Source organism: Urocitellus parryii, chromosome 5 (assembly GCF_045843805.1).
Source record: "Urocitellus parryii isolate mUroPar1 chromosome 5, mUroPar1.hap1, whole genome shotgun sequence".
NCBI lineage: Eukaryota > Metazoa > Chordata > Mammalia > Rodentia > Sciuridae > Urocitellus > Urocitellus parryii.
In genome coordinates this window covers 157103270-157131193 of record NC_135535.1, presented here as the reverse complement: position 1 = coordinate 157131193, position 27924 = coordinate 157103270, and the positions used below count along the sequence as shown (strand labels likewise).

Genomic DNA, 27924 nt, shown 5'->3' with positions numbered 1-27924 from the left:
AGTGACTCAGTGCTATCCTGCAAATGGCCATTATATAAAGTTTTAAATAAAATCTCTGATATTTCAGTATTTTTTAAACACTGAGTTCATTTTTCTGTGCCCCAAAACTCAGTACAAGATAGCCACAATGCTACAGCAAGCAGCAAATGCTCATTCAAACAAACTGGACTTAAAATAGATTTTTATTTGCAAAATTAAAAAAACAAAAACTAATCAGAATTGTGTTCCTTCTTCTTTCTTCTTGTCCCTTTTGAGTAAGTCCCAGACTCTGTTCTCTCTTGGCCATGTTCAGTCTGTTGTGTCATCCACTCCTTTTCGAGCTGCTTCAACATGTCTGGAGTGAGGAGTCCTTGCTGCACCAATCTGGAAGCGAGGGATAGCTCCCCAGCGCTGGCGCCAAGCGGCTCAGCAGCTTTACTCCCTGCAGTTTTGGTGCCACGTGCCCTTCTAGCTTGGCTCTTCAAGGTTCCTGACAAACGTGACTGGCTCTCTGCTAATGAGCTTTCCAGATGCAACAGCTTACGTGTCTCGGAAATTTTAATCAGTTTGGTGATGTTGTGAACACCGTCCAGGATAACACCATCCAGCTCCTTCTGCAGGTCTCGCACAAGGCTGGTATCTGGAAACATGTCCATGAATCGGTAGCTGGGAAAAGGACACGATATATTATAGCAACAGCTCTGGACTAATCTCTCAGTGGCACACCTACGTTAATTCCAAATGTTTTCTTTTTGCAAACTGTCCAGTATCTTTATTCAACTTCTACTTCTTCCCCAACATACCTGAGGAATATGTCATGATGAAAGTGGGTTGGTATGCTATCTCAAGTGATCCTTATATGCTCCTTTGAGAAGCCGAGCCCTCTAGAGCAGGGATTCTCAAATGTCAAAAATCTACAAGTGAACCAACTGAAGATTGTGTTAATAGTGTTAAATTGCAGAATCTGATTAAGTCTGGGATGGCCCTGAGATTCTTTATTTCTAAAGCTCCCAGGTGATACCAACACTTGTGATCCAAGGACCACTCTTTGAATAGCAAGGGTATAGTGGATCTTCTCACTTGGCTGTCTCAATGATACCACAAAAACTCCTGAAGACTTTTTTTGGAAGAAATATAAGCCAGGCTCAAATGCTTTTATTGACAATAAACACAATATAGAGCTTCTTGCAAATATGTGCTGAGTTTGAAACAAAAAACAAATAAAAAAAAACCCACCATTCATAAAACCTTTGATTTGCCCTATTACTTAGAAACAAGAGCACATAAAGGAGAAAATTAGTACCTTAGCCACAAGTAAAGATCCAAGACGTCATGGACAGCCTCAAGATCCATGAGGTCTTTAATGTTCTTAGGTGGTTGTAGAGGCCATTTGATGTATCGGCGTAACCACGCAAAGGTCAAAGGCTCATTCCTGCTATACTGCCTGGCAAACTGAGGAAGAGTTTGGTAAAAGAATTAGAATTCCCTTAAGTCTATAATTAGAAAAAAGCACAACAAAATATTACCTGTGGTTGTGTTTCAATAGACAGGCTGGTTTCTTTGCTCCTTGATACTTTTTTACTTTTTTTTGGTAGTACTGGGGATTGAACCCAGGTCCTTGTGCATACAAGGCAAGCACTCTACCAACTGAGCTATATCCCCAGCCCTGGCTTTTTTACATTTTTAAAAACATTTAATCTACACACACACACACACACACACACACACAAAAGACCCCAAAACAAACAAACAAACAAACAAAACCCTTAGTTCTTTAAATAAAAAAATTAAATTTTTAAGGAAAAAAAAAACAGATGACTTTCACCTTTTTCCAAAGTTAGGGCAATAATATCTGCATTAAAAGTAATAAAAAGGGGCTTGGTGCAGTGGTGCACACCTGAAATCCCAGCAGCTTGGGAGGCTGAGGCAGGAGGATCACAAATTCAAGGCCAGCCTCAGTAACTTAGTAAGGCCCTAAGCAACTCAGAAGAAACCCTATCTCAAAATAAAAAAATTAAAGGGGCTGGGGATGTGGCTCAGTGGTTAAGCAACTCTGGGTTCAATCCTTGGTACAAGAATCCTTGGCTTCAAGTCAAAACTGATTTCAAATAATTCATTTCCTAATTAAGGCAAATTATCTCTCAATGCTTAACCTAAGCAAGGCCAATACTTCAGAGAGGCAGAGCCATTTTAGATTCCTTTGGCTAAAGAATACTCTAATTTTGTTAAATTTAGTCTGGTGCATTCTGCCAATTTTAATAAATGCCAAGTCAGACAGCCATGATGAATGGAAATGTGACCATGCTAACCTGTTAGGACACAACAAGCAGGAGTTCTCAGGCTCTCTTTATAAATGCAGTGCCCTTAAGAACTCTGGCCACAAAAACTAGTGGAAGTCCAAGTTCAGGGGCTGAGTGGAGAGGGCAGGGAGAGCAGCCTGTCCACTGAGATACTTCCACTTGCAGCCAGCCCTAAAGGAGCTCTGGGGAGAATAGTTTCAAAACCACTGTCCTGAGTGGCATGGGAGGCCATCTATGGGACTGAGCTCTTTATACTTCAGTGATGGTGGAGATCAAGAGCAAAGGGAAAACTTCTAGATTTCAGGGTAACCTTTAAACAGAAAACATATGTGTGTATGTTTGACTGTACAGCTCCAAAGATTCCTTACTCCTTAGCAAAGAGCTCCTGCTTTGTTAGAAGAGCTTAAGAGATAGTGCAAATGAGGCTGATGCCATCTCCATTCAGGTCAGCTTCCACAGTCTCAGACTGTTCTCTAACCTCTGACCTTGTACTAACTTTCCCCCAAATGCCAGCTCCAGGAAAAATATTTTCTAGGTAAACCCAGACATGGAAGACCTCTAAGACATATTGTTAAGGAAAAAAGGCAATTTGCAGAATAACTCAGTATGATAACATCTATGGGAAACACATCCACAGGACAAAACCAGAATTCCTATGTGCACATGCATGCAGGCAGACGCCACGGAAAAGGTCTGCAGAGACGCACACAAACTCATCACAGCAATCATTTCAGAGAACCGAGAGTGGGGAGGTGGCCAAATTTATCCACCTGCAATGTTTTAAAGTTATACTACGAGAAAGTATTTATGCATTTTATAATTTAAAATATAAATTTACACCCAGGCACGGTAACACATGCCTATAATCTCAGTGGCTTGGGAGACTGAGGCAGGAGGACCTAGAGTTCAAAACCAGCCTCAGCAACTTAGTGAGGCCCTAAGGGACTCAGTAGACCCTGTTTCTAAATAAAATACTTAAAAAGGGCTGGGGATGTGGCTCAGTGGTTAAGTGCCCCTAGGTTCAATCTCTGGTACCAAAAGAAAAAGAACCCCCCCACACACATATAGAAATAGATTTGGTTAAAAGAGCTAGTGCACAGAATACAAAGGCCTCTAGAGGAGTTGGCAACGATGAGTCTTCAGAGGAAGAAGAGGCCTCTGTAGGGTTCCCCTGCCCTCGCTGCCCTTTCCCACAAAGTCCTGTGCTCCTCAGAAGTCACAGATTCACATCCCTACACAAACGGGTTAAAAGGAAGGGGGCTGGAACCTAGGCCCCATACTCACACAAGACAACCACCCAGCACAGTGCCTTATAGTTAAGAAAACTGAATATTGTTGCCACTACTGCAATCCCTCTCCCCTTGAAATAGTTACCCCACAACAATAAGGAAAAGGTCTGCCATCAGGCAAAGTGCCTTCCCTCAAAATATATTTTTAAATCATTTTTATTTTAGCCTCTTTTTAATTTTTTTTAATTGTAGATGGACACAACATCTTTATTTTGTTTATTTTTATGTGGTGCTAAGGATGGAACCCAGTGCCTCACACATTCGAGGTAAGCACTCTGCCACTGAGATACAACCTCAGTCTTTGTTTTAGCTTCTTCACAGTGACTACCATATAAGCCCAAATGTAAGACAAGGTTTCTACCTCCCTCAAAAATTATCTGTAAAGCCAGGCATAGTGGTGCCCACCTGTAATCTCAGCATTTTTGAAGGCTGAGGCAGGAGGATGACAAGTTTGATGTCATCCTGGGCAACTTAGTGAGAACTTGTCTCAAAATATGAAGTAAATAAATAAAAAGAGCTAAGGATGTAGCTTTGCAGTAGAGCACCCCCTGGGTTCAATCCCCAATACTGGGAAAAAAAAATTATCTGTGAGAAAAAGAGTCAAGAATATTTAAGTTTTTAGAAAGTCTCTTATATTTATATGGTACTCTCCCAAATGTTTAATTTCAAATAACAAACAATTATTTGGAAAAAAAGGTGTCCACCTTAAACAAGCCAAAAATAGCAGAGATGAAGGCTCACCTGTAACAATGAGGAGCACACAAAGGGCTGCTTCTTATTGATAGGGGCTGTGCAGAACACGTATCTCACTCGGAGACTTAATGGGATATGCTGGATTAACTCTGCAGAAAACTTAAAATCATCCATATTGCAGACAAAATACTGCCCATCAACTTGTGAGAAGTCTACAAAAATATCCTGGGGGAGGAAAAATATATGAAGTTACTGGACTGCATCAATGGGCAGGAATAAAGTCTACAGAAGACAATGTCTTTAATCCACAAGAGACTTCCAGAAAGGCCTGATTTATTCACTGCCTCCCGAAGCTAAGAGATCTCCCCCACAGCCTCCCAACCTGAAACTCAGAGAGAACATTCCTCAAGAAACTCCCAGAGGATTTTGAAAGAAAGTCTTCATCTACAAGATAAGTTACATGGAGAGCAACTTTACAAAGGCAGACTATCCACCCAGACCCATGAGGTGGACCAGTAACTCTCTAGCATACCACCATTTTTAGATGAGACTTCAAAGTTTCTACTTACAATGAGATTGGAAAGTGTTGTATCAGGGAGGTGGTAAGCAAACATTTCAATCTGTTCAGCAGTTGGATGAAGACCTGCTGCCTTTAGGAAAAGTAAAAAATAAAATAAACGTGAGCTGACTGGGGCTTTCTTGAAAGGATAAATTTGCTTAAATTATTTCAAATTAAAGTCCTACATTCAGGCTTATCTCTCACCAAAGGAGTTAAATGACAAGAATTTGAGTAAAACAGAAAACAAAACAAAAAAATCATCATCATTTTACTACTTATTACCAATTAGAAAAGTTGATGAGATAATTTAATAAAAATAACAGATAATTCTCATTAAGGAAACAGTCTTGTGCTTTTATTTTAGTCATTTTCCTAAAACCTATTATGAGCTGATGGAGTACCAAAATGCTTTACTGGATAAAATTTTCCAGGTCTCAATTCTCTCCACTAAATAAAAGTAAAAGAGAAAAACCCAGTTGATTTAACCAGGGCAATAAAAATGATACACACACATACCAAGAAAAAGTTTCTAAACAGGAGGCCAGTTATCTCTTTAACAATATATTGCAGCATTAAGAAACGCCCAAGGTAAATATAAGGGATAAAGAAAGCAAAGAGAAAGAAAATAGAAAGGAAGGAAGACAGATGGGTCCTGAGGGAGGGAAGAAGAGTCTGAATATAAGAAATAAGGTAACCCAGAGGGAAATGAGGGTGTGTCAAACTTCAGCTGCAGTGGGAGCCCCTATGAACCTAACCACACTCCACTGCAAAAACTATAGAAGTGGTTTCAACCACTGCTTTCTTCCAGGAATTTTTGTCTTGCATTATCTCACATAGTTCCCTTTATCTAGTGTTACTGACAAATGAGCCACATGTAAGTGAATTTTTCCAGGCAACATTAAACTAATTTTTAAAAGTTAATTTGTTTAAAATGTGTACACTTCTGATTCAATAACTACGTTGACCAAAATTTAACACTGTCTTTTCTGGCTTGAAGTTGTGATGCTCAGAGCTGTTACTGATCCATACTTCTAGAATCAAACTTCTGGTGATTTTTCAGTTCATTGACATAGATAATGTCACCTGAAGCAACTTTGCCCCTCTCCCCCCACCTGCTGCTATATTTCTAGGAAGAACTAAAGGAAAATCAGGTCAACTAAACTTGTTCAATCTGTATCTTTCACTTGCATACCATTCTCTGAACAAGGGGTCTCTATGTCTCTTCAAAAAAAATAAAGGAGGGCTTTCTTTCTTTTTTTTTTTTTAGTTGTAGATGGACAATACCTTTATTTTATTTATTTTTACGTGGTGCTATGGATCGAACCCAGTGCCTTCCCCACGCAAGGCGAGCACTCTACCATTGAGCTACAACCCCAGCCCCAAGTGGGCTTTCTTGATGAGGTTTCAAAGGCACAAAATTTTCTTTTGCTTATTTCTGCTTCCAGGCAGGAGTATGGATGTGGGAGAGGGAAGTTATGACTTAACTCCCCACAGAAGCAGTAATTCATGTGTTATACCTTACCCTTATGGGATCCACTGGCCTATTCAAAATTTCCTTTAATAAACCGAGGTCCTCGCGATTCATCGTTGTAACCTCTCCTTCTTTGTACTGTGAGCTGAATCTACCAGCTCTGCCGGCAATCTGCAAGGCTTGAGAGGTGGTGATTGGTTCTAGTTCTTTCTCTCCCTTCTCATTGATACTGGGCTTTATAAGAGAGTAAAAAATGATTCTCCTTATGCTCCTGAAATAGAAATGAAAGTGATCCCACAGAATGCATAAACAAGCCTCTGTTACTTGATTCTAATTTTTTTCTAATTAAGGCCTATTTGCCATTTTGCTGCCATTTTAAAAAAAAAGACAGATGTGATGGAGCACACCAGTAATCCCAGCTACTCAGGAGACTGAGGTGGGAGGGTCACAAGTTTGAGGCCAGCATGGGCAACTTAGCGAGACCAGTCTCCAAATGAAAAATAAAAAGGACTGAGGGTGTAGGTTGGTGGTAGAGCAGCCCTGGGTTCAATCACCAGTACCACATACAAAGTGAAATTTTTATTAATAAAAATAAATAAACAAGGAAAAAAAGTTTGTTGATGGGGTTGGGGTTGTAGCTCAGTAGTAGAGCAACTGCCTATCATGTGTGAGGCACTGGGTTCAGTCCCTAGCACCACATAATAATAAACAAAATCAGGTATCATCTCCATTTATAACGAAAAATATTAAAAAAAAAAAAAAGTTTGTTGGTAATTCTTTTTCTTCCTTTCTTTAGGAGATGGGGGTACCGGGAATTGAACTCAGGGACACTCAACCACTGAGCCGCATCCCCAGCCTTATTTTGTGTTTTATTTAGAGACAGGGTCTCACTGAGTTGCTTAGTGCCTCACCGTTCCTGAGGCTGGCTTTAAACTCGAAATCTTCCTGTCTCAACTTCCAGAGCTGCTGGGGTTAAAGGTGTATGCCAAGGTGCCTGGCTTCTTCCTTTCTTTTTTTCAATAATAACTCTACCTCCGAGCCACAACCCCAGCCCAGAGAATGACTTTCTTATAAATAACCCAAGGTGTTCTCATACTGCTTTAAAAAGTTAGCTATACCAGGTGTAGTGGTATGTGCCTGTAGTCCCAGCTACTCAGGAGGCTGGGATAAGAGGATTGCTAAAGCCCAAGAAGAGTTTAAGGCCAGTCTGGGCAACACAGTGAGATCCCATTTCAAAAAAAAAAAAAAAAGAAAAAAAAGAGCTGCTATTAAGAACTATTAATACTTCTTGTATTCTTCAAGGTATATAGGTGCCTTCATTACCTACGATGGAATATTGTGGCTTAACATTATCACTAGAGAGAATGGCCAGCCCCATATTCAGAATAGGCACTTGGATACCTGCTAGCCAAGAAACTGAAAATAAAGTGAGGTAATGACAGGTTAGCAGAGTAAGGGACAGCACACCAAAGTCCTAGTACTATATAATATTTTCTTTTTATTCCTTCAATATATATAAGCAAAATAAAACTCAAATCTATACTGTAATGGCCATTCTTTTAAAGTGAAGAGTTTGGTCATTCATCCCAATTCAAAAATTGAAAACAGGGGCTGGGGCTGTAGCTCAGTGGCACAGAGCTTGCCCAGCATGTGTAAGGCACTGGGTTCAATTCTTAGCACCACATAAAAATAAACAAATAAAGGCATTCTGTCCATCTACAACTACAAAAAAATTTCTTTTAATTGAAAACAAAAACAAACACTGCCATCTAATTCACTGAATATCGATGCTTATTAAAAACAAATTACTTACAAATTAAGTCCCATGCCAATTGCATCTGTAGCAACCAGGATTTTGCACGGATCACTGGGATCATTAAACTTTTTTGCTTGAGCAAGTTTGGTTCCTGCAATAGGAACAGTTAGATCAGCACTGTCCAGCCTTACTACATCACACTAAGCATGCTTAGAAACCCTTGCCCCTGCTCTATTTTTATGAATAAAATTTTTATCATTTCAAAATTTCTTTCTTTATATCCTCAAAGAGTCACTATCCTTACCTCCATTCCTTTAAGTTGCCCCTCATGCAGCAACGCACTTCCCCAGCATACTAATCTTATTCTGAGGATTCTTATTAGATTTCAGGACAATAATTTGAAGGGAATTACTGGGTCCATATTTTAAGACATTTTGTAAAAAAATCATAAACTCACCATTTAAAATATAGTCCATGATAAGAGCAGCAAATTATAAGAGCTATAAGTAATTAAAATACTCCTACTTCCCACCAGGTTAACTAGAAAAAATATTTATTCCATATGATCTATAAAAAATTACCAATAAACCAAATGGCTTACTTCAATTTTTTTTACTATGTTTTCTATACATATTTTAACATATTTGGCAAAAATAAAAAATTTCATATCCTATCACAACAAAAGCCAATAATTACCAGGTGGGAGACTGCCATATATAACAGCTGATTCCAATCCTCGAATTTCAATCTGCCGACTCACAGAATAAATATCATTCTTGCTAAAACAGACAACACAGTCCCCAGGCCGAAGGTTGTCTAAAGATTCCAATGCATGATCCAGCACAGAAATGGGGGTAAGCCTCTTATAGTTTCGAACCTACAATAAAGACATGTAGTGGTAAAATAACATATCCAACATAACTTCCTCTGACTAATAAATTAAAAACTTGCCAAGCAATCAACAGTACCAACGTTTTTCAAGGGAAACAGGAAAGGATTCACTTCAACATTATAAGTGTTACCATCAGTTCTCATTGGCATTTCTAAATTAATAGAATATCATACAGTGTTCCATACATTTTCAAAGCACTTTCACATATATTGATTTTCATGGAAACATGGCAACTTCAGAAGAATTGTTATTTCCATTTCATGAATGAGTAAAATAGAGCCCAATAAAAGACTGAGTCAGAGCTTTTTCCAATTCTAACTATGATCTGCCTCCAAATGCAAAGGTAAAAACAGCAACACTTAGAATGGAATCCAGAATTTCTTCCACTACTTTCCAGAATGTCTCCCTGAAATTGAGCATAAAACTAAAACAATGGCCAATTAAAAATATTTCTTCATCTTATTATAAAACTCAGGTAAAGAAAAAGAAAAGTAGGAGTTAGAAGGAACCAATTACTTTCTACTCTAGGAATTTGCAAAAGGGATACAAAAGTCCTAATTTACTTATTCTAAACTGAAATGCTCAAATCCCAAAGAATTTTGTGAAGATGAAGAATCACCCAGGCCTTGGGTTTGATCTCCAGCATTGGGGGGAAAAAAAAGAATGCCTCTTATTCTTGGAAGACTCAGGATGCAATTGTTACTCTGTCAGAACTTCACACTTCACATCATGAGGTTCAACCAAATATATGAGCTAGTCAACTATTAAAAAAAAAAAAAAATGAAGTTTTCTTTTTAGTTAGGTTCTAATTTTGCCACTGCCTAGGGTCAGTATATAGCTAGCTACTCTTAGCTATTTGCTTTGCCATCTGAAAATGAAATATATAATGTAGTACCTCCACTTCCTCCCCAGTTGTATACATAAGCTCAGTGACCAGATCGATAGCAGCAGATTCTCCACATAAATGGATTTCTTCAGCACACAGTCCTGTAAATGCACAATTGGGATTTTTTAAAAAAGACTTATAATTAAGTATATAACATTTGCAAAACAAAAATACTTTACCTTTATTAGCTTACCTATTATTTTACAAGTCTATCAAATATTTTCAGCAATGTCTCTTTGATGCAAATGTCAAACCACCACTGCCTTCTAATGGGCTAAGATCATCCCTGTTTTTCTAAATCTCAAAGTTCTAAAACTGCTCTTGCCAAGGTTTCAAGTCTATCAGGGTGAAGTCAGCCAGGACTGGAACGTGGCATCCTGATGCTTAGGGCTCAACATTAGTCCTACACTTGTGTTTTTCAAATTAGGCTCCATGGAATCACAGAGGTTAGGAACTGGAGGGCAAAAGAAAGTCCAAGTTGCTTACCCCTGGCCAGATCCATTTCCACCTGTTTTATTATAGGCCTAATGCATCAGTATTATTTGAAGAAAGAGTTCAGTTATTTGTTTTTAAATTTGAAAATACCTGCCCTACAACATGCTGATCAAAAATTTACTCCAAAATCAAGTAGTAGAATAATCATTCACATCCAAGGACATCAAGAATTCCATACTACCAGGACCCTACCCTAAATGAATAAATAAAAAATAAAAAGCCACAGCCACAAGATTTTTACTTTAGCATTATCAATAATAGGGAAAAATGTTCCAACTCTGCCATCCTGTGATGCACATCAGTAATCCCAGTGACCTGGAAGCTAAAACAGGAAATTACAAATTCAAAGCCATGCTCAGCAACTTACCAAGTCCATAAACAACTTAGCAAAACCCTGTCTCAAAAAATAAAATGGCCTGGGGATGTGACTCAGTGGTTAAAATGCCTTTAGATTCAATCCCTGGTAACAAAAAAAAAAGTTCAACTTTAAAGAACAAATTCTGGTACAGCTCTTCAATGGAGGAGATGCAATTACATTAACAATATGAAAAATTGGCCATGAAATAACAGAACTGTAAAAGAGAAAGATACAAAATTAAATGTTCTGAAAATACCACACACATAAGAAAAAGAAATGGCACAAAATATTAATAGTGATTGTGTAAATGTGGTAAGACTTGAACTTTTTTTTTTTCGCCTTGGGGTACTGCAAATTGAACCCAGGGCTCTGTGCATACTAGGCAAGCGCTCCTCCACTGAGCTACATCCCCAGCCAAGAGACTTAAACATTTTGACTTTAATTACACAGCTATACCTATTTTGTAATAGTAAAAGTAGATTTCCCATTATTGAAATAGTATTTCAAAAATCAAAAACTCACACTTCACTGACTTTTATGAAGACTTTTGTCAGAAAAAGGGGATCTAACCGACTACTTGGCAATAACAAGCAGATATACAAATAGTGCAGATGTCATAAAGCCCAGGCTTGATGCACTAAGACCACCAACCTAGAAGTGCTCTGGTCCAGGCCCATCCTCTGGCTGGATCTCGAATCATCTGAATTTCATCAATTACAGCCACTTCATCTTAAAATGAAAAAGTTATCATGAGCAATACAATTACTTAAATAGTATTATAAACAAATCCAACATCAAAATTCAAGCTTTCATCACTACCACCATCACCATCATCCTTCATTATGGGTCTCTTGGGCTGGCTTGTACCAAGGATTTTATAATTGTATCTCATTTAATTCCCAAAACAACTCTAGGAAGTTAAGTACTTCCATTATCTCCATTTGACAAAAGAGTAAACTGAGGCCCAGAGAAGTTAAGTACTTGCCCAAAGTTAGACAGTAAGTGAAATTCAAACTTAGGTCATCTCGCTTTGAAGATCATACTCTTAACCACTGGAAGACACCATTCTCTGTAGTAAGCAGTTCCATTTACCTTATTTTCACCAACCTCAGAGACTGCCTTGAGAATCTGCCTAAAAAGAACCACCATGGGCTGAGGTTGTGGCTCAGTGGCAGAGCACTTGCCTAGCACATGTGAGGCAGTGGGTTCAATCCTCAGCACCACATTAAAAAAACTTACTGTGCCCATCTCACAACTAAAACAAAAACAACAACAACAACAACAAAAAAAAAAAACACCACATTGTTGGGTTCAATGGTGCACACCTGTAATCCCAGCAGCCTGGGCTTGAGGCAGGAGGATCTCACATTCCAGGCCAGCCCCAACAATTTAGCAAGGCCCTAAGCAACTCAGCAAGATGCTGTCTCTAAATAAAATATGAAAAAGGGATGGGGATGTTGGTTTAATGGTTAAGTGTCCCTGAGTTCAATCAAAGGTTACACCCCCACTCACTCCGGAAAAAAAGGGTGGGACTGGGTTTGATGGTGCACGCCTGTAATCCCAGGTACTCAGGAGGCTGAGGCAAGAGGATCCTAAGTCCAAGGCAACCTCAGCAGCTTAGCAAGATATATCTCAAAATAAAAAGCATTGGGGATAGTGCAGCAGTAAAGTGCCCCTGAGTTCAATCCCTAATACCAAATAAAATGCAAAAACCCCCAAACATACATAAAAGAAAAAAGGGAACTAACTTCTATAAGTAAGCATGACAATATTTGTATTTATTACTAGTGGCAGGTAGCATTTGTTGTACTATTCTTTTTCCAGATATGTAATGTTTTTTCACAACAAGAATCATATTTCAGGGCTGTGGCTGTAGCTCAGTGGCAGAGTGCTTGCCTAGCATGTGTGAGGCACTGGGTTCGATCCTTAGTACCACACAAAAATAAACAAATAAAGGCATTCTATCCATCTTCAACTACAGAAATTTTTTTTAATTAAAAAAATCATATTTCACAAGTACAACCATATTTTAAAATAAAAAATATCAAGTCATAGTTTTTCAATGGTGTTTACATACATGGTGTGGTGATACTGCACATCTCAACAGTACAAGCAACATGGGCAGCCTGTTTCCCATCTGCTTCAACTGTCACACGCTCTTCACCTGTCACCAAGTCACATGGCACACCCTGAAATGACAGAAAGAAACCCAGCCGTATTTCTACCTTGAAAACAACAGCAAAAAGTAGTTTTGTGTGTCTATTCTCTTCATTACCAAGGAATTTATTTAACAGCTGAAATAGAAATATTCCCAATGCCTTTTTCTTTTCTTTTTTATAGAAAATGAAATAAGAGCTACTTTCTTATATAACTTAGGTAAAACTGGAAATATCTCCAACCAGTTAAATCCTTAATAAGAACATGAGAAACTGAAGCACATTCATTTTTTAAATATATATATATATATTTAAAAAAATATATATATATATATGTATTTAGTTGTTGATGGACCTTTACTCTATTTATTTATTTATATGAGATGCTGAGAATCAAACTCAGTGCCTCACTCATGCCAGGCAAGCACTCTATCACTGAGCCACAAACCCAGCCCACAGTTTAACCTTTTAACTTTGTTTCTGTACTATTGGAGTTGTTAAAATGAACATGATTGTTTCTACACTCAAGAATACTAAATGGCGGGGGCTGGGGATGTGGCTCAAGCAGTATCGCGCTCGCCTGGCATGCGTGCGGCCCAGGTTCGATCCTCAGCACCACATACCAACAAAGATGTTGTGTCCACCGAGAACTAAAAAATAAATATTAAAAATTAAAAAAAAAGAATACTAAATGGGGGCTGGGGATGTGGCTCAAGTGGTAGCACGCTCGCCCAGCATGTGTACGGCCCGGGTTGGATCCTCAGCACCACATACAAACAAAGATGTTGTGTCCACCAATAACTAAAAATAAATAAATAAATAAATATTTTAAAAATGGAAAAAAAAAAAGAATACTAAAAATTAGCTGGGTGTGGTGGCACATGCCTGTAATCTCAGTGACTGGGTAGGCTGAGGCAGGAGAATCATGAATTAAAATCCAGCTTCAGCAACTTAGCAAGGCCCTAAGTAACTTAGCAAAATCCTGTCTCAAAATTAAAAATAAAAAAAAAGGCTAGGAAGCCAGGCACAGTGGCGCACACCTGTAATCCCAGTGGCTAGGGAGGCTGAGGCAAGAGGATCACAAGTTCAAAGGCAGCCTCAGCAATATCAAGATGCTAAGCAACTCAGCGAGATCCTGTCTCTAAATAAAATAAAATAGGGCTGGGGATGTGGCTCAGTAGTTCACTGCCCTTTGAGTTCAATCCCAGGTACCAAAAAAACCGGCTAGGGATGTGGCTCAGTGGTTAGGTGCCCCTGGGTTCAATCCCTGTAACAACAACAAAATATACATATTTTTTCCTAAAAACAAAAAAATTATAAAGAATACTAAAAATAAAATTTAAGACTGTAACGACCTCCTAATATACTTCCTTGAGAAGGAAATACCAATGCTGTGGTATAAGAGAGTGCTCAAACAACTGGCTTGCCCACTACTGAGGGGTTCCCCAGAACAAAGGACTTTGAGTAAAGTTCAGTCAAACTTGGAGGGTTGGTCACCACCCCTAAGTGATCTGAGTCATAATAATTATAAGAGAATATCAGACAGATACAAACTAAGCAACAATTTGCAACAAAACTGACCCGTAGTCTTCTAAAAGTACAAAAGTTATAAAAACAAAGGAAGACAAAGGAATTATCCCTGATTAATGGAAACTAGAGACAATTTAGAACAGTGGGAAACCTCAAAAGGAGTCCTGGAGGGGAGCGACAGGGTGCTACTGGACAACTGACAGATTCTGAATATGGACTGTATATTAAATAATAGTATTCTATCATATTAAATGATTTATCCTGCTTCAGATAAATATCCTGTGGTTATATTAAAAAAAGTTTTTGTTCTGAGTAAATACGTTTTCAAATATTTATGGATAGAAGAATTATGTACCCAAATTATTAAAAAAAAAATACAAATTACCTAACCAAAACTGGTTAATCTCACATTGTAAAGTTTTAATAAAATAATGAGTCAAAATGTGACCCATTTAGTGAAATGATGTCTCAGTGATTATAGGGTTTACTCCTTTCAGTTTTGAACAAGTAGTTTCAGCCAGTTGTGGTGGTGCAAACCTATAATTGCAGTGACTCAGGAGGCTGAGGCAGGAGAATTGAGAGTTTGAGGCCAGCCTCAGCAATACTTAGTGAGGCCCTAAGCTACTTAGTGAGATCCTGCATCAAAATAAAAAATAAAAAGGACTAGGGATATGCTCAGTGATTAAGTGTCCCTAGGTTTAATCCTCAGTACCAAATAAATAAATAAATAGATGAAACAAGCTGGGATCTGACAGCTTGAATTCAAGGTTATTTATATGCCACTCTGCATTTCTCTCTAGGCATAAAATATTCTACAATGTTTTATTCATTCCTTCTATCGTGTTCACTTTTCCGCATTTTACTATCTCTAATATCAGGATGCATATTAAGCACTGAGAGCATGCTCAATTAGCAGCATCTTCTCCTTTCTTTTGTTTTCTTCTTTTTGGTACCACAGATTGAACTCAGAGGTATTTAACCACTGAGCCACATCCCAGCCCGTTTATGTTTTATTCTGAGACAGAGTCTCTTTAAGTTGCTTAGGGCCTCACTCAGTTGTTGAGGCTAGCCTCAAATGTGAGATCCTCCTGCCTCAGCCTCTTGAGCTACTGGGATTACAGGTATATACTGCCACACTGAGCATCTTTTCTTTCTTAATTATACATATAATAATGGCACTTCTTACAATCAATAGTTTCCTAGATGCAAAGAAATAAGGTATAATTTGTTACTAGTAAACTACTACATCTTTCTTTTCCCCTTGTCCAACTTCAATCCCAAAAGAAAATGGAATAAGAAAAAAAGAGCAAATATTTGGTGATATACTGACAGCAGCATTACTCTTTTCAAAGATCTCATGTGCCAGTAATTTCAAGGGGCCACAATATACTCCAGATTTTGCTGACAAGTATTTCTGAATTGCATGGTAAGTTTTTCCACTGTTTGTGGGGCCCGAATGGAATATTATCTTCCGCCGTATGGCTCTGGCTTCTGAGTACCTAAAACATGAATGGGTAAACAGATTAATTTTATTAAACCTAGCAAAGATACCAACTGAAAAAAAATTTTTTTAATTTAAATAAATAAATAGATAACACCCCACAAAAACATCCTCCTAACATTCACAGATATTTTGAAAAACTAAGTAACTGGGTTTCATATGCACATTAAAATAATTACTGATTTCCAAGAACAATGTTAACTAAATGGAGGACAGAAAACCCCCAATACAAATTAATGTCTTGGGTATTTTCCCCACTGCATAAACCTCTTTTCTTCCAGAGTTACTAAATTTAAATTGCTATCTGCTCCACAGATATGTTCACATCATTCCCACAGCTCTAAATATGTGAACCTAAAAGCAAACATTCCCAGATCTCTGAATTCAATATAAACTATTATAATAATTGAGCCTCCTGCTTCTGGTCCTGATGGCTGCCTGGTAATGAGTGGACTTGTGCTGTCTCTATAAGCAAATACAAAACTGGGCAAAATATATGCAGCAACTGTTTACAAACGTGTGGAACAGGTGCAACCCCTGAAAGGGGGGGGACACTGGAGATGATTGAAGCAGGGCACAGGGAGGTAGACCCCGAGCAGAGTAAGAAAGTCCCACAGAACAGAGCAGAGAAGTCAATGCAGAGCTGCGGAAGCACCTAGAATCTGAAGGGCAGAATGTGGGAGAGCAGAAAGGGTGAAGGAAGTAGGGAGCCCTGAAGTCTCTGCAATGGTTTCATGTGGGTCCTTGGCCACAGCCTGGCTGAAGGTAAGAATTGGCAGGGCCTTCAAGAGTGCTGCTTAGCGAGGGTCTGAGCAGAAAGCTTCTGAGGGGTCTTGAAGTGCTAGAAGATGCTGTTCCACCCACAGGGGAGAGAATTCAGTATTAACACCCTGGCATTCAGCTGACTCCAGGAAGGCCACAGCTCAGATGCACGGCTAACACCCTACTCAAGCTGCTTCAGATCTGCCCTAGGAAAATACAAGCCCACGCTTGAACAGGATCAAGGGGAAATAGCCTAACAGAATGAACAGTACTGTTCAGACTCCTTATAATTTGCCACCTAGCATATGATACAAAAACACACAATAATAGTCTTCCCAAATTAGAAACAGAAAATTTCAAATCCACAAATGAAGGAACTAACCAGTTTGGTGGTAATCTCAAGTCACTGATCTTACGTAGATCATCCTTACATTCCAACACAGGAAATATTTGTTTGGCATGTCTCAAGAAAAATGGAAATAAATCATCCACATGAGCTAGAAAATAAAACACAGATTAACATGGGCAATCTGGGGCTGGGGTGTGGCTCAGAGGTAGAAGGCTCTCCTAGCATGCGTGAGGCACTAGGTTTGATACTTAGCACCACGTACATATAAAATAAAGATATTGTGTCCACCCATAACTAAGAAAAAAAATGTTTTTTTTAAAAAAATGGGCAATCTACTTGCTATCTACAACCAAAAGGAGCAAAATCTTTTTTCTTATTGAGGTAAATTAGGGGAGCATGGCCAAGATAAGAGAAGTCCTAAAAGAGGAGACCCTATCCTTTTCTAGAACTTTCTTTTTCTTATTTTTTCATCCAAATTCCACTTATATTTTTAGGAAAAAAAAAGGAAGAAAAGTAGCTGCCAACAACTACATTCTACTATCCCAGTATAACTTGCAAAGATTAGCACTGTTCTTTTTTCTTAATTTAACAAGAATAAAGAATGGTATTGCCAGCCTATAATCTCAGCAGCTCAGGAGGCTGAGGCAGGAGAATCTCAAATTCAAAGCCAGTCTTCGCAAATTCAAAGCCAGTCTCAGCAACTTAGCAAGGTCCTGTCTCAAAACAAAGAAGGGGTGGGGGAATGTAGCTCACTGGTTGAGTGTCCCTGGGTAGTTCAATCCCTGGTACAAAAGGATAAATATATAAAACTATATAAATATTACATAGATAGACAGATAGATAGATGGATCCCAATGGAATATTATCCATTTTATTTTATACGTGTGTGTGTGTGTGTGTGTGTGTGTGTGTGTAAAACTAGCCAGATATGGTGGCACATGCCTATAAGCCCAGATAGTTGGGAGGCTGAGGCAAAAGGATTGCAAATTCAAGGTCAGCCAGAGCAACTTGGTGAGACTCTACCTCACAATAAAATTAAAACGGCTGGAGATGTATCTCAGTGGTAGAGCCCTTGCCTGGCATGCACAAAGCCCTGAGTTTAATACAAAGCACCACCAAATAATAATAATATGTGAGTATTTATATAATTCCATATATGGAATAAAATGATGTTCTTACTTTGTGTTTTTTCTTTTATAGCAAGAACTTTATCCTGACATGATGGAGAAATAAGCCAGCGGCAGAAACAGGTAGAATATGCTATGAACTAATCCTATCTTGTGTGAGAGCTCATTCCATTGTGGCCCATGTTAATACACAGCAGAAAGAAGAAGACAGATTAAGGTCCCAGTCTAAGACATTCTCATGACTAGCTGAGGGACCCAATATAAAAGCCAAGTGATTACAAAGCTTCCTATCCAAGCACTGAAATATTTACAAAGGATATTACCAAAACATATTCTAAAACAAATAAGCCCTGCTAGAGAAATAAACATGAAGTATGGAATAAATAGAAAGTACATTCAATAGAATTTTCAAAATTCTCTATAAAGACTTGCCTGCACTGAAGCAAATGTCATTCAGAACAATGTGAATGTCCACATCCAGGGAATGAGACTGCATAATATAATTTCTAAAGCTTATGAAAGCTTGGTGGAAGAGACGAGCTGCAGAAAACAAAATCAAAATATGTAAGGCTTAGTGTTCATTTCAGTTCTCCTTTTAAAAGCACAAAATGCACCACACCAAATTCAAAGTATCTCTATATTTTTACTATGTGGATAATTCAGCTGGTTTAATTTGATCTAGGCTAAAGCTGAAAAACTAGCACAACAGGAAGGAAAGGTGCCCAGGCAGCTCCTATGCTGTGTGGTCTGGCTCAACAGGTGAACCTTGCCAGCCTCCTGCCCTCGAAGAAGCAATGGTCAGAGGCTTGTCTCCAGACCACAACTGTACTCCTACTTTCAGGGCATAAGAGGTCCCATAGAACACTGAAAAAGCTATACAAAGCTACACAAAGTAATACTACATCTCTATAAAGATATTATATGTCTTACCATCAAGTCCATAATCAGCACCCAGTTTCTGAATTTCTTTCCTCTTATAAAACTTATCTAAGATCTTCTTTACTTCGTCTAGAAGAAAGACATAAAAATTCAACATTCATTTCATATTTTAGAGAAATGACCAAATGGCAGAAGAAACTTGAAGTCATGATACGTAAGAAGTTGAAGATTTTAGTTGATCCTCTTTATGGGTTAATATGCAATGAAATATCTAGGAAAAAAATAATAGTCAAATCAGGCAATATTCCTGTTATACTGCAGAGGAAATGGGCAAGGTGTAATGGGCTCAGAACTAGGTTCTAATTTTTATCAATTTTTAGATAACCATGCCGTTTCATTTACTTACAAACCATTCTGCATATTAAATAGTAAACAGGGGTCTGGGGTTGTAGCTCAGTGTCCATGTATAACAACAACAACAACAACAAACAGTAAACAGCTAAAGTAAATGCAGAAAAGACAACCAATTTGGCAAGGCTCAGATCATCATGCTTTTATGCAAAAGACTAAAGAACTGGGATGATCTTTAGTTTGAAGATGATGATTTTATGAAGAACACATTCCTCTCACTTTGTTCTAGATGGCATAAATTAATTCAGTGGGAGGTAAAGGAAGCTGATTTCAATGGAATTTACATAAGAACTTCCTAATAATTAGAATAATTTTTCAGACCCAAAAATCACAAACATAGACACTTTATTAATTTCCTCTACAAGAGACAAAAACATCAATCTTTTGACTGAATGTCAGGTCCCTGGAAAAGCCAAACAGATTCCAGGAAGGAAAATGAAAATTAAATACTTAAAATACCACCTAAATACTATAATACCACCTAAAACTTATGACCACGGTAGGCTAAGGAAGGTTAAGCAAATTATCTAATACGAATGTTAACAATTACATAGCACCAAGCAGGTTTGTGTTCCTGAAGACTATGGTACAAGAATTGTTTGGGCCTAAGAGGATATTTGGCCAGGAAAAGGTCAAGATGGCTAAAGGCAAAGCCATAGAAAGGAATAGATACAAAGGGGAATCCAAATTACATGGTTAAGCAGATGATGATGAATCAGGCTTCTTTCTTCAAAGAAACATTTGCTGCACTCTGCTATCCTCTTCCGCCCTCAGGATCCCACCAAACAGTTTTTCAGGCTGAGCTGCCTGCCCCTGCCTTACAGGGTGCTTGCTCAGCTACAAAGAACAGGTTTGGGGTTGCCCAGGATCCTTGCTTTTAATTTAGCATAGACCTTGGAGAACTAGCTGCTTCATTGCTAACTGTTCTGACAAAAAAAAATCTACAAGAGCAATCGCATGCAGAGTCTCAACATCCCCAACCATTCAAACTGGCTTACTCAACACCCTCAGAAGTATGAAATCTTGCAGCAGCTGAACTCTAGTTAAAGCTGCAAGGTTCACAAAATCATTTAAGAAAAATGAAATTCCAGCAGTTGATCTCCATCTTTCTCCAATTTATAATAAACCCCCATTTACATGATGTGGGATGTAGAAATCTACAGCGGAACAAGCTGGGTCTTCTGCGAATTTGTCATCAAATGCCAAGGGAAAAAAACAAGGAGCGGGGTTTGTTTTTACTTTTAAAAATGCCTCAAAATAAATAAATAAAAATGTCTCAAAACTTATTCTATTATAAAGAGACATAGCTGAACAGTAGAAAAGAATTCCCCATTAAGAGCTCTCCTGATGGCTTCTGCAAGAATCACAGAGATGTCAATCACCTATAATTTGGAGCAATGCTTCACCTTGACCTCCCGGGGTATGGTATTGGTAATCACTACTGCTTCAAAACTTGCACTGTGATGCGAGAAATGACTGGGCCAGAAAAGATTCCATGAGTCAAGACAAACTCTGGTGGCTCCAGCTGAGAAGTTTGTCAGCCACAAGGCAAACGGTGCCACAAGTGTCAGTCATGTCATCCACAAGGATAGCCACTGGATTCTTCATTCCCACCGACTAGCACCATGCAGTCCACATCACTGGCCTTCTGTTGCTAGTGAATCTAGACAAAGTCCACATTCAACCAGTCTGCAATGTCACACTCTTGGCTCCATCAGCATCAGGTGACACAATAGGGCAGTTCCTCCACTCAGAGATATTCTCCCTCATTCAATTCAGGATACCCAGCTCTGCATACAAATTGTCCACTGGGATATTTAAAAAGCCCTAAATTTGAGAAGCACGTATATCCATGGTGATAATATGACTTGCACCAGCTACAGACAGCATATTTTTGACAAGCTTGGCTGAGAGTGGAGCCCGCTTCTTGTCCTCCTTATCGTGCCAGTCATCAGGGAAACATGGGATGACTGCAGCAACTAAGCTGACTGAAGTGATCTTGCAGGCATTAACCATGATCAAAAGCTCCACTAGATTTTCAACATGATACTCTGAACGCAGACATCTTCTCCACTTATACTTTCACCCATTTCCACACAGATCCCCTCGATTGCTGAATTTCTTAGTCACCACCTTGCCTAGCTCCAGGCCCAGGGGGTCAGCAATTTTCTGGGATTAGTCCCAATGGGAGGTGGTGCTGAAGATTTTGATATTCAGCATTTTGGGTAACTATCCTAGGCACTCTTCACTCAGCGATCACTGTTGCTGCAAAACCAGAAGTGAGCCCCACAGACTTAATACTATCCACCTTGCATTGCTTCTTTGCCATCTGACATTCCACCTGGCTCGAAATTACCCAGGGCTGGGGAGGCAGGATCAGTGGGGAAGCCCATATCCCATCCACCTGAATTAGCTGAGCCTGGGGCCTAGAACAATTTTAAAAAGGGGTTGCCTCACAATAGTGAAAGTTCCTTGTAGCTCTGGGTTCCATCCCCAGTACTGCAATCAATCAATCAATCAATAAATAAATAAATAAATAAAAGAGTAACAGAAATTTCTGTGACACCAGGGAGGTTGAATTAGACACCTGTCTGGGTGACATACCACTATGAATAAATAATTTACCCTGAACCCAAGGGCACTCCACAACTAAGCCACATCCCCAGCCCTTTTAATTAATGGTACTGGGGATTTAGCCCAGGGACAATTTACCACTCATTCACATCCTTAGACCTTTTTATTTATTTATGTATTTTAAACTTTTTTTTAAGAGAGAGAGAGAGAGAGAATTTTAATATTTATTTTTTAGTTTTCGGCGAACACAATATCTTTGTTTGTATGTGGTGCTGAGGATCGAACCCAGACCGCACGCATGCCAGGCAAGCGCACTACCACTTGAGCCACATCCCCAGCCCTAGACCTTTTTATTTTGAGACAGAGATTCACTAAGTTGCTGAGGCTGGCACTGATTCTCCTGTCTCATTCTCTCAAATCAATGGGATTACAAGCGTGCTGTGCACTGGCCTATTTTTACATTCTGAGGCAGGGTCTCACTAAGAGAAGAGACCCTGTGATCTTTCTGCCTCGGCTTGCAGAGTAGCTGGGACTACAGGCATGCACCACAATGACTGGCTAAATCAATAACTTGATAGGAGAAAATATTTTAAATTTATTACACTAAGATTGTATTAAGGTCACACATGTTAAAATACTATCGTATCATTCTGTAGAGATAAACATTTTATTGACCCAGTCACACACTACACATTTCTGAGAAAGGCCAAAAGTGAGGATGGTTTCCTGCCCATGAAACACAGGCCAAGTGGCCTGTATTTTTACCTCCCAGAAAAGTACCAACCAGATTTTCATGCAGTCATGACATACTCAACACTCACTGAAATTAAGCCTGAACACAGCATCCTACTAACAGAACTGTATTTTATATAGCCGAATTTCAAAATTGCTGGTCTAGCCACTAGATTTGCCCACACCTAAATATAAGATCCACAGATACATGCACACACATGTACATACTCACTCCCTGGAGTGGATCACAGGCAACTATCATGGTATTTCTGGGCTTCTGTGTCTTTGTATCTAGTGGGGGCAACAGTTTCTTTGTGGGGGGGCGGGGGGAATCAGTGACCAAAAAAAAAAAAAAAGGTCAGAAAAAAGCATATGAAATTGCGTGAAAAAATTCTGCTAACCTATAAACTACAGATGGAGCAAATCTATTTTCTGAGACTAATATGCAGTATTATGTTATGATCCAGATACATATCCAAAGGAATTTAAATCAGCATGCAAAGACATATTTGTGCTTCCATGTTCACTGCAGTACTATTTGCAACAGTTAAGCTATGGAAGCAATCTAGGTGCCCATATCTATTTTATATGTGGAACATATTTATATATACAAACATATCAAAACATCACATTGGGGCTGGGGATGTGGCTCAAGCGGTAGCGTGCTCACCTGGCATGCGCAGGGCGCTGGGTTCAATCCTCAGCACCACATAAAAATAAAATAAAGATGTTGTGTCCACTGAAAACTAAAAAATAAATATTAAAAAATTCTTTCTCTCTCTCGCTGTCTCTCTCAATAAAACAAACAAAACAACAAAAACCATCCCATTGTACATAACTATATACAACTATTTATATTTATGTACATAAGTGTGTGCGTATATACATATACACATATAGTTGTATATAGTCATATACCTTTATGTAGTTATATAAACATATATGTGTAATGCATATATATATAAATACACACACACACACATATGACAAACATTATTCAGCCCTAAAAATGAAATTGTTATTTGAAACAACATGAAACCTAAGGAAGCCAAGCCAGAGAAGTAGAGAGTGGAATGGCAGGGTAGGTTGAAGGTGAAAGTGAAGACATTGGCCAAAGGGTACAAAATTTCAGACACACAGAAGGAGTAAGTTTTAGCAATCTATTATCCAGACAGGAAACTATAATAAATGTTATTATATGTTTCAAAATTGCTAAGAGTAGATTTTAAATGTCATCACCACACATAAAAAATAAGTGTGGGCCATTTCCTCTCCTGGAAGAGGTCTGCTCCATGCCTCTTGGAGTGTCAATTCAATTTCACTAAATAAATCTTTTATGCTTTTCTTTTTAAAAAGTATGTAAAGAATTTGTTAATTAGCTTGATTTAATCATTCTATGACACAAACATATCAAAATATCACATCATACACCATAACTATATACAACTGTTTCTCAAGTTAAATTCTGACTGGGACTGGAGCTCAGTGGCAGAGTGCTTGTCTAACATGTGTGAAGCACTGGGTTCAATCCTTAGCACAGAATAAAAATAAACAAATAAAATAAAGGCATGATGACCATCTACAACTACAAAAAAGTTTTTGTTTTTTTGTTTTTAACTCTGAAGTGAAGGCAGTACAGGGGTACTCAAGCAGAAGCAGTAGTATGTTTCGTACACCTGGAGCAGAGGCACATGTCATACATATGGCTTAAGGATGGAAAGTGGGAGACAATGAAGCTGAGAGAGAGGCCAGGTCAGACAGGGTCTTACCAGCCATATTAAGACTTGGGGACTCTTTTAAATTACAGACAATGAAAAAATATAATACAATTTTTTTAGCAGAAAAGCAACAGGTTCAATCTTTTTAAAAGAACATTCTGATTGCAGGCAGAAAATAGACTAGAAGCCAGGCATGGTGGTGCACACCTATAATCCCAGCAGCATGGGAGACTTGAGGCAGGAGGACCGAGAGTTCAACGCCAGCCTCAGCAACTTAGTGAGGCCCTAGGCAACTCAGTGAGACCCTGTTCTAAACAAAATACAAAAAAGGGCTGGGGATGTGGCTCAGAGGTTAAGGACCCCTGGGTTCAATCCTAGTACCAAAAAAAGAATATAGAATAGAGAGATCAAAGGTATTCCAGGAGACATGTAAGGAGTTATTTCAATGGTCCAGTCCAAGATAGAAGCTAGAAATTTAAGTTGGCTTCAGTGAAGAAGAAGTGAATGGACTCAATATTTATCAGACAGAATCAACAAGACTTGTCAACTGGACCTTCTGTTAAATATGGGAGGTGAGGAATGGGAAGAATCAAATCCACCAAGTTGTTTATCTTAGCACCTGGACAAGGAGCAGGTCTTGAACATGCTAGTATAAGGAGTAAGCAATCTGAGTGGAGCCACCTGGTAGGCAGCTATATAAATCAAGGATGAATGAGAGGTCCATGTCGGAGACAATGGTCAGAAAGGAGTACTGATTTTAGGGGAGAGGAGTACTGATTTTAGGGGAGAGGGAGAAAATGAGACACTTAATAGCAAAAGTATGAAGTATGGCAAAATGATGTGGAACAGAACCTTGAAGTAGTACATCAACTTATCAGATAAGAAGCAAGCAAAAGAGATGGAAATGTATCAATATTTGAATATAAAAAAGTTAGCCAAATTACCTCACACAAATTACTGTATGCCTTCAGTAAATGGGAAATTGTTGTTTAATGGGTTAACTGTTGTCTGAGTTTCAATTTTACAAGATGAAAATGCCCTAGAGGTCATTCACATGTGAATGAACTTAACATGACTAAACTATACACATAAGAATTATTAAGATGTTAAATGTTATGTTTTTACAATTTAAAAATAAGCAGAAATAATACAATTACATTATTAAAATTGTTGTTAAAACGATATAGACCCCAACTCCAAGCAAAGTGAAAGGCCTTGCTGAGCACTGGCCTGGTGGTATATGCTTGAAGTCCCAGCGCCAGAGGACTACTGAGCCAACAAGGCAGGAGGATCACTTGAACCCAGAAGTTTGAGGCCTCCTGGGCAACATAATAAAACTGTCTCAAAAAAAAAAAAAAAGGAAAAATAAAGAAATAAAAATAACATAGACATTAGGTGCATCATATACTATACTGCTCTGAAAAACAAGATTTGACTCAAAGCATACTATAATCCATATTTTACTTTTAGTTTTATTTATTTGGTACTGAGGATTGAACTCAGGGTGCTTTACCACTGATCTACATCCCCACCTTTTATAAATTTTGAGTCGTTATCACTAAGTTGCTGGGGACCTGGCTAAATTGCTGAGGCTGGTCTCAAACTTGAGATTTTTCCACCTCAGCCTCCGGAGTCCCTGGGATTACAGTGTGCACTGCATCCGGCTGAAATTTGTATTCTCAAATTACAATAGTGGATGCACCGTTGCTGGTCGGAGTAACTCCCTGAAGACAGTCTGGAAAGCTAGTGCCCAGCAGAGTTGTGGCATCCCCTGGATCTCCTTGGTCAGAGGAAACCTCTCACCTTCTTCATCAGCCAAAAGCCAAAGTGCGGCTATATAACGCTAAACTCCCCTCGAAAATATTTACAGATCTCGCTGTCAAATCCATCGAAATTAGTTTTGGTGACAAAACCTACTGCCACTCACTGATGCTACACTTTTACTTTCTCTCTGGCTCCTGGATGATTATGGTCCCTCTTTTAGCGAGGACCCCTTTATCAAGCTGCGTCTTGTATGACAGCAGATTATCAGAATCTGTCTGGTTCCTCCCTTCACCCTCCATGCAGCCCAACACTGCGACCTCGCCCAATGACAAAGAATCCTGAAAGAACTCCTCCTCTGGCTTTTCATTGCTCATCCCTTTGCACCATCTCGAAGGCAATAGTTCTGTGGCAGGGGAGGAACAGAGAAAGACACCCGGCGGGGGGCGGAGGGAGCCAAGACGTCAATACAAGAGGTTTTAAACCAGTCGGAGAAGAGGGAGGCCAAAGGGGAAAAGATCACTCTGGGCGGACCGTTCAGGATGAATTAGACACAATCCCAAGAGTCAGAGGACTCTCAAAGCAGCGAGGGAGGCAGAAACTGCCAGGCACAACGACAACCCTGAGGGGACTCGGGTCACCAAGGGGAAGAGGGACAGCTGCCCCCGGGCCGCCAGGGCCCGGCAGACATCGCCCGCCGCCTTCGCTGGCTCCCGCACTCACTCTTGTCCAGAGGCCGCGTGAGCTCGGCCCCGACGTCGCCATCGGCGCTGGGGCCCTGAGGTTTCACCGTCAGCGGCACGAACAAAGACGTGTTCGGGGCTTTGGAGCCACCGGAGGCAGACGAGGCGGCAAGGGCAGGAACGCGCCCCAGAACCGCAGGGGAGGGCCCGCAGTGGGCACGAAACGCAGAGCAGGCGGCCGCCCGGTGACCAGCCTGGCGCCCCGCCGGGAGCAGAGCCCACAGCAGGGCACACCGGGGGAAGGACATCGAGGCCGCGGGCTCCGGGGAGCCTGAGCAGCCCCCCGACACGGCGACGGGCAATGACGCGAGCTGCCAGCGCCTGCGGTCCGGAAAGACCCAGACCGAGCGGGGAGCTGCCCGAGGTAAGGCCTGATCAGTAAAGGAAAGGGATTCCGTAGGATCGCTCTTCAGGGAGGGAGGAGCGCTGCGGGGAAAACCATCAAGATGCTTGTACTTTCTCTCTTTCCTTGGCAGTCGGGAGCAGCTTTGCCCAAGAAGGGGACATAATCAGGCATCATTGTGGATGTCACAGATGGGAGGCGGGGGCCTGCCAGCTGGGTCACGTGACGCAAACAGGTCGGTTGGGTCCTCAAGCTCCAGAAGCACGTGGGTAGGAGGATGCTGAGCGTGCACGAGCGTGTCCTGCAGACTCGTACACTAAAGAGCATTTCCCCAAAGTTTATTGCATTGTTAATCTTCGTTTCCTAATAGGGCAATTAACGCTGGAGAATATAACTTGACCCGCTGTTCAGAAGGATTGCGGAGAAGTTTGGTTGTACTGTAATAGGTAAAGCCCCTGTATGACACGCGTGTAAGTACAGCAACTGGTGCCTCCCTGCAAGCTGTATATATATCCTAGTATCTGGTGTGTCACAACCACATAGCAGAGGTGTATGCCGCACAGGGCCAAAGTTTAGTTTCATTTGTGTTAACTGGATACTGTCTTCTCATGAGGCTGCAACAGTAGCTCAAAACAAGTTGTTAAAATGTTTCACCTCCCA

The 27924-nt window shown here is 39.8% G+C and overlaps 1 protein-coding gene, 1 non-coding gene and 1 pseudogene across 2 annotated transcripts; all 3 read right to left on the bottom strand.

The window, feature by feature from the left end:
* Supv3l1 (Suv3 like RNA helicase) lies at window positions 1-27214 on the bottom strand. Its single transcript, XM_026394629.2, has 15 exons — window positions 26902-27214; window positions 19034-19111; window positions 18536-18643; window positions 17010-17124; window positions 15695-15863; window positions 12756-12867; window positions 11330-11407; window positions 9835-9926; window positions 8744-8924; window positions 8105-8198; window positions 6343-6562; window positions 4831-4911; window positions 4310-4486; window positions 1283-1431; window positions 1-645 (listed from the first exon to the last, which is right to left on the bottom strand). Exons 1-15 carry the CDS (start codon window positions 27167-27169, stop codon window positions 210-212), a joined length of 2358 nt encoding a protein of 785 aa, XP_026250414.1. The 5' UTR covers window positions 27170-27214; the 3' UTR covers window positions 1-209.
* Window positions 1569-1641, bottom strand: Trnat-ugu (transfer RNA threonine (anticodon UGU)). Its single transcript has one exon. It is a non-coding gene; the product is annotated as a tRNA-Thr (tRNA).
* LOC113187023 (ribose-phosphate pyrophosphokinase 1-like) lies at window positions 20677-21613 on the bottom strand (annotated as a pseudogene).
* Window positions 27215-27924: the final 710 nt, after the last annotated feature.

Excerpts from the sequence above, each read along its gene's own strand:
- Supv3l1 (XM_026394629.2), bottom strand. The coding sequence starts at position 27,169 with ATGTCCTTCCCCCGGTGTGCCCTGCTGTGGGCTCTGCTCCCGGCGGGG. Across the intron at positions 12,868-15,694 it reads TTGAAAAGAGTAATGCTGCT|GGTGTGCCATGTGACTTGGT; the intron begins GTCAGTATATCA and ends CTGTCATTTCAG. Across the intron at positions 9,927-11,329 it reads CTGGACCAGAGCACTTCTAG|GACTGTGTGCTGAAGAAATC; the intron begins GTTGGTGGTCTT and ends GTGCATTTACAG.